Source organism: Sinocyclocheilus anshuiensis, unplaced genomic scaffold, assembly GCF_001515605.1.
Source record: "Sinocyclocheilus anshuiensis isolate Anshui unplaced genomic scaffold, SAMN03320099.WGS_v1.1 scaffold3274, whole genome shotgun sequence".
In the NCBI taxonomy this organism is placed as follows: Eukaryota; Metazoa; Chordata; class Actinopteri; order Cypriniformes; family Cyprinidae; genus Sinocyclocheilus; species Sinocyclocheilus anshuiensis.
In genome coordinates this window covers 398,663-409,286 of record NW_015537940.1, presented here as the reverse complement: position 1 = coordinate 409,286, position 10,624 = coordinate 398,663, and the positions used below count along the sequence as shown (strand labels likewise).

General features: G+C 35.6%; 1 protein-coding gene across 1 annotated transcript in view; it reads left to right on the top strand.

Moving 5' to 3' along the window:
* Positions 1–206: 206 nt before the first annotated feature.
* Positions 207–10,624, top strand: part of LOC107663441 (soluble guanylate cyclase 88E-like) — a 16,086-nt gene continuing 5,668 nt past the window's right edge. Inside the window, exons 1-17 of the mRNA XM_016453683.1 lie at positions 207–334; positions 421–553; positions 1,253–1,427; positions 2,351–2,442; positions 2,546–2,734; positions 3,434–3,608; positions 4,532–4,623; positions 4,727–4,951; positions 5,417–5,558; positions 6,798–6,923; positions 7,119–7,239; positions 7,982–8,111; positions 8,340–8,486; positions 8,697–8,843; positions 9,785–9,941; positions 10,099–10,208; positions 10,379–10,468. Of these exons, the coding sequence (XP_016309169.1) occupies positions 207–334; positions 421–553; positions 1,253–1,427; positions 2,351–2,442; positions 2,546–2,734; positions 3,434–3,608; positions 4,532–4,623; positions 4,727–4,951; positions 5,417–5,558; positions 6,798–6,923; positions 7,119–7,239; positions 7,982–8,111; positions 8,340–8,486; positions 8,697–8,843; positions 9,785–9,941; positions 10,099–10,208; positions 10,379–10,468 (2,379 nt within the window). The remainder of the gene's footprint in view (positions 335–420; positions 554–1,252; positions 1,428–2,350; positions 2,443–2,545; positions 2,735–3,433; positions 3,609–4,531; positions 4,624–4,726; positions 4,952–5,416; positions 5,559–6,797; positions 6,924–7,118; positions 7,240–7,981; positions 8,112–8,339; positions 8,487–8,696; positions 8,844–9,784; positions 9,942–10,098; positions 10,209–10,378; positions 10,469–10,624) is intronic.

Below are 10,624 nucleotides of genomic sequence, written 5' to 3'. Positions count from 1 at the left end.
TGGACAGTTTAATCATATCAGAGATGAATTATATGTTTGCATCTTCAAGTCCTCTATAAATCTCTGCTTGTTTATGCACCTTGTCTATTTGGGCATTATATTTATTTTTCCCATCTAACTAAAAGCCTCTTGATGTCACTGAAGCATCTCAGATCCAGATATTGTGCTCTCTGCAGGCTGATCATATTTCTGGGGCAGTGAAGAAGATGTATGGCCTGTATTTGGAAGCAGTGAATGACTACATTAATGAATCATATGGAGAGGACGTATGGAGGCTAATCGAGGCCAGAGCAGAGATCCCGCACCTCAAATTTGTTCGACACCAGATGTACAAGTAAGTCCTAGAGTCGCATATCTGATAAATGAAGTGTCATAGATTGCATCTGGCTCACTTAACAATGCTGGTGTTTGTTATTCCAGTGATAATCTGATCCTAAGATTGGCAAAGGCAGCTGGAGAGGTTTTGGGAAAGACTCACGATGAGCTGATGTACGCTTTCGGGGTCTACATGGTCAAGCGGATAGGAAACTATGGCTATGAGAGGATCTTAAAGGTGATTTTCAAACATGGTAGACTCTGTATTTGACAGGTACTCATTTAGGTATACTACCGTTTTGTTCAAAAAATTTGAGGTCAGGGTTTTTTATTTTTAATTACTTTTATTCAGCTAGGAAGCAAGGATGCTTTAAATTGATCAAAAGTCACAGTAAAGACTTTTACACTAATGCAAAAAAATATATTTCATAGAAATGCTGTTCAACTTTTGATTCAAAGAATCCTTAAATAAAAAGTATCGGTTCACACAAAAACATTAAGCAGCTCAACTGTTTTAAACATTAATAATAAGAAATATTGAGCAGCAAATCAGCTTATTAGAATGATTTCTGAAGGATCACTGAAGACTGTAGTAATGGCTTCTGAAAATTCAGCTTTGTCATCACAGGAATAAATTATATTTTAAACTATATTAAAATAGACAACAGTTATTTTAAATTGTAAAATATTTCATAATATACTGTTTTTACTGTAGTTTGATCAAATAAATAAATAAATAAATAAATGGACCCTTGGTGAACATAAGAGACTTGTTTTGAAAGCATTTTTTTTTTATCTTACTGACCCCTAACGTTTGAACGGTAGTGCATAACATTTTTCTTTTAGTTTTCTTTATTGGGCTTTCTCAGTGGTTAACTGTACAATTGTATACACATTTTACATAGCTTTTAAATATCTTCTAATATCTCTGTCTCAGGTACTGGGGCGCAATGTACGAGATTTCATCAATGAGCTTGATAACCTGCATGAGTACTTCCGTTTCTCCTTCCCAAAAGTCCAGCCACCCAGTTTCTGTGTAGAGGAAGAATGTGAGACGAGTCTTACCCTGCACTACCGTTCAACCAGGAAGGGATTCACACAGTTTGTCAAAGGTAATGGGCATGTTGTGGAGAGTGTATTCAGACCAGCAGCAGGTTTGATAGTGTGAAATTGCTTATACAACAGTTCAATAAACAATACGTCAACAATATACGTTTTACATGGTCAGTTACTTTGTTGCTCCACCAATGCAAATGTTTAAAAAAAAAAAAAAAGCCAAAGCAAAATTAATCACTGAGCATCTCAGAGCAACATGTAGTGATGTTTGGCTCCTGAATGAATTGACTGGATGAATGATTCGATGATTCACATTGCATTCACATACAGTAGCAAGCATGTCACTTGCTTCATTCCTGAAAGAATCAATGTTTTGAACAAATCGGTTGAATGAATGATTCAGTGATTCAATGATTCAGTTAAATTGGTTTAAATCAAAGATTCAATGAGTCATTTATAAAGATAGTTGCCACCTGTTGCCACCTAATGGCATAACAAAGTAACCTACAGAAAGAGTCACTGAAAAATTGCCACCACTAATGTAAATTCAAGGGCAGAAATTAACTGTTTTATAATAATTATTACGGGTCAAGTACTAAGATTTCTGCCTGATTTCACCCAATCACAACTAATATAATTTACTTTCCAAAAACTGTACAATAGTTTTCTACTGAGCTTCCCTATATGTACAATACTTAATAAATCTGCTTTATACAGAACAATTATTATTTGTACAGTTACCATATTAACAGGATTAGCTTAATGGTGACCTCTGTACGTGTGCTTTCTGAAACTGTGTATTAAAATTCTTGAGAGATGTGTGAGGTAAAATAATGATCTGAAAGTAAAGCTTATATAACAGAGATGTGGTAAAAAGATGTATGACTAGATCCTACACAATGAAAACTGGTCAGTCCACAGTGTCTGTAGCCTCAGCCTGTTTAAAATTCAAATAGCGTCTGTTGTGACTACTCTGTAGGGCAGCTCTCTCAGGTGGGCCGACAGTTTTACAACACAGACATTGAAGTGGAGATTCTGTCTAAAGAGGAAACAGAGAAAATGACATATGTGGTAGGAGTCCAAACAGACATTTACCTTTCTCTGTGTACACAAACCCAGCTCTCTTATTCTTTATTTCTCACATTCCTGATCTTCTCACTCTCTCTCTCTGAAGGTGTACAAGATGAATTTTGACAATGCTGCGTTTAAGCACCGTATGCCCCAGCAGAAAACAGCTCCAGGATTAAGATTGGCAAAGGCAGCTGGAGAGGTTTTGGGGAAAACTCACGATGAGCTGATGTATGCTTTCGGGGTCTACATGGTCAAGCGGATAGGAAACTATGGCTATGAGAGGATCTTAAAGGTGATTTTCAAACATGGTAGACTCTGTATTTGACAGGTACTCATTTAGGTATACTACCGTTTTGTTCAAAAAATTTGAGGTCAGGGTTTTTTATTTTTAATTACTTTTATTCAGCTAGGAAGCAAGGATGCTTTAAATTGATCAAAAGTCACAGTAAAGACTTTTACACTAATGCAAAAAAATATATTTCATAGAAATGCTGTTCAACTTTTGATTCAAAGAATCCTTAAATAAAAAGTATCGGTTCACACAAAAACATTAAGCAGCTCAACTGTTTTAAACATTAATAATAAGAAATATTGAGCAGCAAATCAGCTTATTAGAATGATTTCTGAAGGATCACTGAAGACTGTAGTAATGGCTTCTGAAAATTCAGCTTTGTCATCACAGGAATAAATTATATTTTAAACTATATTAAAATAGACAACAGTTATTTTAAATTGTAAAATATTTCATAATATACTGTTTTTACTGTAGTTTGATCAAATAAATAAATAAATAAATAAATGGACCCTTGGTGAACATAAGAGACTTGTTTTGAAAGCATTTTTTTTTTATCTTACTGACCCCTAACGTTTGAACGGTAGTGCATAACATTTTTCTTTTAGTTTTCTTTATTGGGCTTTCTCAGTGGTTAACTGTACAATTGTATACACATTTTACATAGCTTTTAAATATCTTCTAATATCTCTGTCTCAGGTACTGGGGCGCAATGTACGAGATTTCATCAATGAGCTTGATAACCTGCATGAGTACTTCCGTTTCTCCTTCCCAAAAGTCCAGCCACCCAGTTTCTGTGTAGAGGAAGAATGTGAGACGAGTCTTACCCTGCACTACCGTTCAACCAGGAAGGGATTCACACAGTTTGTCAAAGGTAATGGGCATGTTGTGGAGAGTGTATTCAGACCAGCAGCAGGTTTGATAGTGTGAAATTGCTTATACAACAGTTCAATAAACAATACGTCAACAATATACGTTTTACATGGTCAGTTACTTTGTTGCTCCACCAATGCAAATGTTTAAAAAAAAAAAAAAAGCCAAAGCAAAATTAATCACTGAGCATCTCAGAGCAACATGTAGTGATGTTTGGCTCCTGAATGAATTGACTGGATGAATGATTCGATGATTCACATTGCATTCACATACAGTAGCAAGCATGTCACTTGCTTCATTCCTGAAAGAATCAATGTTTTGAACAAATCGGTTGAATGAATGATTCAGTGATTCAATGATTCAGTTAAATTGGTTTAAATCAAAGATTCAATGAGTCATTTATAAAGATAGTTGCCACCTGTTGCCACCTAATGGCATAACAAAGTAACCTACAGAAAGAGTCACTGAAAAATTGCCACCACTAATGTAAATTCAAGGGCAGAAATTAACTGTTTTATAATAATTATTACGGGTCAAGTACTAAGATTTCTGCCTGATTTCACCCAATCACAACTAATATAATTTACTTTCCAAAAACTGTACAATAGTTTTCTACTGAGCTTCCCTATATGTACAATACTTAATAAATCTGCTTTATACAGAACAATTATTATTTGTACAGTTACCATATTAACAGGATTAGCTTAATGGTGACCTCTGTACGTGTGCTTTCTGAAACTGTGTATTAAAATTCTTGAGAGATGTGTGAGGTAAAATAATGATCTGAAAGTAAAGCTTATATAACAGAGATGTGGTAAAAAGATGTATGACTAGATCCTACACAATGAAAACTGGTCAGTCCACAGTGTCTGTAGCCTCAGCCTGTTTAAAATTCAAATAGCGTCTGTTGTGACTACTCTGTAGGGCAGCTCTCTCAGGTGGGCCGACAGTTTTACAACACAGACATTGAAGTGGAGATTCTGTCTAAAGAGGAAACAGAGAAAATGACATATGTGGTAGGAGTCCAAACAGACATTTACCTTTCTCTGTGTACACAAACCCAGCTCTCTTATTCTTTATTTCTCACATTCCTGATCTTCTCACTCTCTCTCTCTGAAGGTGTACAAGATGAATTTTGACAATGCTGCGTTTAAGCACCGTATGCCCCAGCAGAAAACAGCTCCAGGATATGAGAAACTGCCCATGAAGCGAGGAATCTTTTTTGACATGTTCCCCTTCAGCGTGATATTCCGCAGAGACATGACCATGTATCGGATCGGAGATGGTTTGAAAGAGGTGTTTTCTGATCTGCAGGGCAAAAAGGTCAATGAGGAGTTTACCCTGGTGCGACCCATGCTGGAATTTAGCTGGGATAATGTGAGTAAACGGGAGGGTAGGGGAACAGATCCAAAGCCAAAGCAGCATGAAAGTAACCTAAGCATCTAAAAAAATGTTTACCCAGATAGCACACATACGTCTGCAAGATGTCTGTTAAAGATCACTTGATCTGGAAAGCATCTGCTGTGTACAAACATCTAGCAGACGTCTGTAAGATGTCAATTTTACATACATTCTAAATCATAAACATCTTAAAGACATCTAGTAGACATCTATTTGACATCTGATAGAAAACGTCTTATAGACGTATTGCAGATGAGCAAACACTGTAAAAAATACGTCTTCCAGTTGTAAATGCAGACATCAAATAGACGTCTCTGAGATGTATGTGTGCTATCAGGGTATGTTTTCTTTTCTTGCTCTTGCCATTTATGTCCTGAAAAAGCATTTTGCTGGTGTGTTCTCTTTCAGATCTACACCCACCTCAACAATGTGTTTGAACTGCTGTCTAAAGCTGTGGTAGAGAGCAAACAGAAGATCAACATCCCTAAACTCAGCAAAGAAGAACCAGAGGAGAAAGAGGAGAGTGAAAAACCCAAAAAGGAAGAGAGAGGTACAGTGCTTAGATTAGTAATTGTGAGGCCAAAACAGAATCGGCAGAATGTTTTCACAATTTTAAAGCTGTTTTTTGGGGGAAATCCGTGGAATTTTGATCAAATGTTCCACACTTATCTCTTATTGGCAGCTGAAAACAAAATATCCATAATATGTTTAAAAAAAAGTCAGTGATGCTACATTTTGAAATTAAATTGTTTTTTTTTTTAAAAACAAAAAAGTACTTGTATTCAGCCATTAAATTAATAAAAATTGGCAATAAAGACATTTATAATCTTACAAAAGATTTCTTTTTCAAATAAATGCTGTTTTTTGACATTTCTATTCATCAAAGAATCCTAAAAAATGTATGTTTCCACAAAAATATTGAGCAGCACAACAGTTTTCACGTTCAGTTCACGTTCAGTTCAGTTCACGTTCAGTAATCAGTTCTCATTATTACGAGAAACTAAGTCATTATTACGAGAAAGTTTCTCATTATTACGAGAAAGTTTCTCAATATAACGAGATACTAAGTCATAATTTTGAGAAAGTTTCTCATTATTATGACTTACAGAATTATATTTTTTCTCAACTGTGGCGGAAACGGGCTTCCATAGTTTTCAACTTTGACACTGAAGAAAATTCAGCTTTGCCATCACAGGAATAAATTGCATTTTTAAATATATTAAAATAGAAAACGATTATTTTAAATTGTAATAATATTTCACAATATTACAGTATTTTTGATCAAATAAAAGCAGCTTTGGTGAGCATAAGAGACTTCTTTCAGACACATTAAAAAAAATATACTGACCCCAAACTTTAGATAGTGATTGTTTGTTTGTTTGCAAATTAAGATTACAATGGTATCACCACATGACATTTTTAGAGCCATTAAATGTAAACTTTTTTGTAAATGGAGATTTTTCAAAGCCATAAAACCAACAAAGAGTACATTTTTAGGACAAAGAGTACATTTCTAAGACATTCATGTGTGTTTTAAACTAGATTTTTAAAAAGATTCACCCTTTTCTTTATGTACACTCTTATACTGTATGACACTGACCGATGTGTAAATAAATCTTTGTGAAAGATGATGTGAAACCACACTGACCAATCAGAACCTTAGACATCTAAAATCAGATATGTGACAGTTCACACACCCAAACATCTTGCCTCTACACAGATTAAAGCAGATAATGTCCTAAAACATCTCATGCTGACTTCTGTCACTGTGCCTCTGCTGTTCTCTCAGACACTAAAGTGATGGAGGAAATGAAGGGGACGGATCAGGAATACAGCAGCTCTCTGACTCAGTACAACAGCTCGGCTAATTCTGGAGGAGAGGACATCGAGCTGCTGGCTTTTCAGACTGTCACCGGTTAGACACATTACAGTAAAGTGATGCTCTGAATAAGCTCCACTGGCATGAAAACAACAAGAAATTTGATCAAGTCAATGAAATTACAATCATTATTTTGTTTTGAAAACTAAAATTGACTCATAAAGTGCCTCGTGATGAATGTAAATCTTTTGTCTATGCAGTGAAAAATGAAACTTCCCCTCTCTTGAGTAGGCAAGTGCAGTGAAACCATATTTGAAGACATGCGGGAGCCCCCTAAAAAGCCTCTCCACCTCAAGGGCCAGATGAAGTATGTCCCTCAGTGGGACTCCCTCATCTTTCTAGGAACTCCCATGTAAGCTCTCATGATCTCAAATGTTTACAACATTGCATCCTGAGCTAATGGAAAACAGTAGTTTAGTTATTGCCACATAAAACTGACAATCAAGGCTTCTCTGCCAAGTCATTTCAAAGGGATCATATCCTGCACTCTCAAACCATTTTAGTTTAATCCTGAGGTCTGCTTATAATATTAACATTTCCTTAGCCCCGAAAATGTCTATAATTATTTCGTTTTAAAAGACCATTTCCCACTTTCTCTCTCTCTCTCTCTCTCTCTCTCTGATCTCTGATCTCTGAGGCTCTTCTGGTTTTGTTTTACACTGGACATAGTCCAATACTGCAGCAAAAATGTTCAGTGTTCAAGAGCAAATGAATATGTCCTTAAAATCAACAATAAATTTCAACTTAAAAATATGTACTTTCTCCTCCCTTTAAAGTTACTAAGCCCATTTAATTTCTCAACTATGCAAAATTACACGGTTAGCTGGCTTTTTATCATTTGTATTAGCATCGTTTTTTTTCTCCCTACTGTCCATGAGCCAATCAGAACAGACCTGTATGTCGCCATTTGAAAAACTACTAGTTTAACTCTTCAATCATGTTTTCCAAGGTATGGCTTCTTTAAAATGTGTAATTATGAGTCTACAATGGTCAGATCTGTCTGTAAATACAATTTAATCACAGGAAAAAAAAAGCTGTAAGATTATAGCTAAAGATGTTTAAGTCTGTATTAAAACGTATTCTCCTTTGTACAGTATTGAGACAGTGGAGGACATGATAAAAATGGGTGTTTACGTCAATGATTTAAACCTGCACGACTCCAGCAGAGAGCTCATCCTGGCAGGAACACAGCAATCAGCCGAGCTGCAGCTGGCACTTGACCAGGTATGATTGCCGCCGAGCACAAAATCTAGACTTACAAATACTGTAATCCACAACCAAAGAGACACATTTTATTTCAGTTTATATAAAAGGAGTTATGTAGCAGAATTTCTGGCATGGACTGACTCAATTCTATTAAGCCACTTAATAAGCACAGATTCTCTAGCTGTGGCTATGCATCTAGAAATAACATGCAAATGACAGGCCGAACTCTTACTGTGCCACCTACAGGAGCAGCAGAAGTATGCACAGCTGCAGGAGATCATTAAAAAGCTGGATGAGGAGAAGAAGAGAGGAGACTCCCTGCTGTACGCCATGATCCCCAAAGCAGTAGCGGACAGACTGCGCAAGGGAATCACAGCTCTGGAGACATGTCAGGTACACACTCTCACACAAACCCACCCATTAAACACACTTATAAACACACAATTTATATGAATTTCCCTTAGTATTGACTGACCATTGTGATTTAAACTATATCAAGATCTCAAAAGAGATAATAAAATACAATGAAAAGCAGTCTGTTTTTTCCTCTAGTGCTGTCCGGCTGTTTTTAAGTGGCGTTCTTGATCTGTTATCTCCCTCCAGGTGTTCCCAGACGTGACCATCCTGTTCAGTGATGTAGTGAAGTTTAATGAGATTTGTATCCACATCACCCCCATGCAGGTGGTGGACATGCTAAATGAGATCTACATCGTTTTTGACACACTCAGCGAGAAGCACAATGTCTATAAGGTAACAGAAGTAACGCAAACGAAAGCAACTTGACACAACATAATACCTTCTCATGCATGTTATTTGACCTTAAAGACCTTCAAGAGAGTCCTCTGCTTTTTCTTTACAAGGAAGGCACAATATATCAGCACCGTATCAGTTATATATTAAGATATTTTTTTTTAATGTATACATATCAGTCGATAGTGGATATATGACTGTTCAAAAGATTTTTTTTAAATGTTTTTGAAAGAAGCCTCTGCATTTATTTGATCAAAAATGAACCGTCAGAAATCATATGCTAATTTGGTTCTGAAGAAACATTCTTCTTCTTCTTCTTCTTCATTATTATTATTATTATCATCAACACAATAGTTGTGCTGCTTAATATTTTTGTGGAAACCAAGATAAATTTTTTCATGGTTTTTGATTACTGTAAGTTGAACAGCATTTGAACAGCATAAAAAGAACAGCATTTATTTTAAATAGAAATCTTTTGAAATTTTTTAAATGATTTTACTTTCACTTTTGATCAATTTAATGAATCCTTGCTGAAATAAAATTTATTTAATTAATTGAAATTAATTTAATTTAATTAATTTAATTTAATAACCTTACAGATTCCACTGAACTTTTGAACAGTAGTGTATGTAATATTTAGCCAATCTCAAAATTAATATACATTTATTATACATTATGTTTCATTAAATGTCTTTAAGGGTTTTATTATTAACCATGACATTAAAATAATTTTGGATGTATATTTTGAATGAAAAACCGCAGCATTTTGAATATAAAAAACTTGAAAATATCAGCTTAGTGGTATCTGCTAGAATCTTTATATCAATGCATCCCTATTTTTTACTACTAAATATTTCTAATTAAGATCTTTTAATCTTTACCGTCATTATTAAAGCTTTCAAAATTGACTGAAATGGCAACAAATGCTCTTGCCCCCTCAGGTGGAGACCATTAGGGATGCCTACATGGTTGTGGCAGGTGTGCCCAATAAGACCACATTCCATGCCCACCACATCTGTGACATGGCTCTAGACATGTTGAGCTCCATTGATCACCTAAAAGACCCCTCCACCGGGGACAACATCCAGATCCGTGTCGGTGGGTGCACCCAGACTCACACAGCATCACATAACAAAGCAACTGCAACCCTTTAATCTGATATTTTCTCTACATGCAAAACAATGTGTGAAAGTAATTTAGACTTTTTAAACTCTTAATGCTCCAGCTAAATGCTTTTGTGGTGGTCTTCACACAGGCATTCACTCTGGAATGGTGGTCGCAGGTGTGGTGGGTCTGAAGATGCCCAGGTATTGCCTGTTTGGAGACACAGTAAACACGGCTTCTCGGATGGAGTCTAATGGCGTGGTGAGCCACTTTCTTATGCTGTACTGAGAAAAATGAACAGCCTCTAATAACTAAACAAAACGGTCTCATTGTGCAATAAAAAATATTAATGAGTCATTTTAAATTCATTTTAAAGAAAATGCAGTTAATTAAAAAGCTAATTATTAAACTTATTATTTCTGTGCGGCTAGGGCATGCAAATCCACATCAGTCAGACTACCAAAGACCATCTGGAGCATGAACCATACATCATCGAGGAACGAGGAAAGATTTTTGTTAAGGTACTACAGTACATAATCAACCTCATCATCTTCTTCACTGCCAATATCAACAATGGTAAGCACATTAAAACTTACAAAACTATGTACACCATTCAAAAGTTTGTGGCTGGTAAGATTTTTGTTTTTTTTTTTTTTTTTTTATATTTTCATACTTTC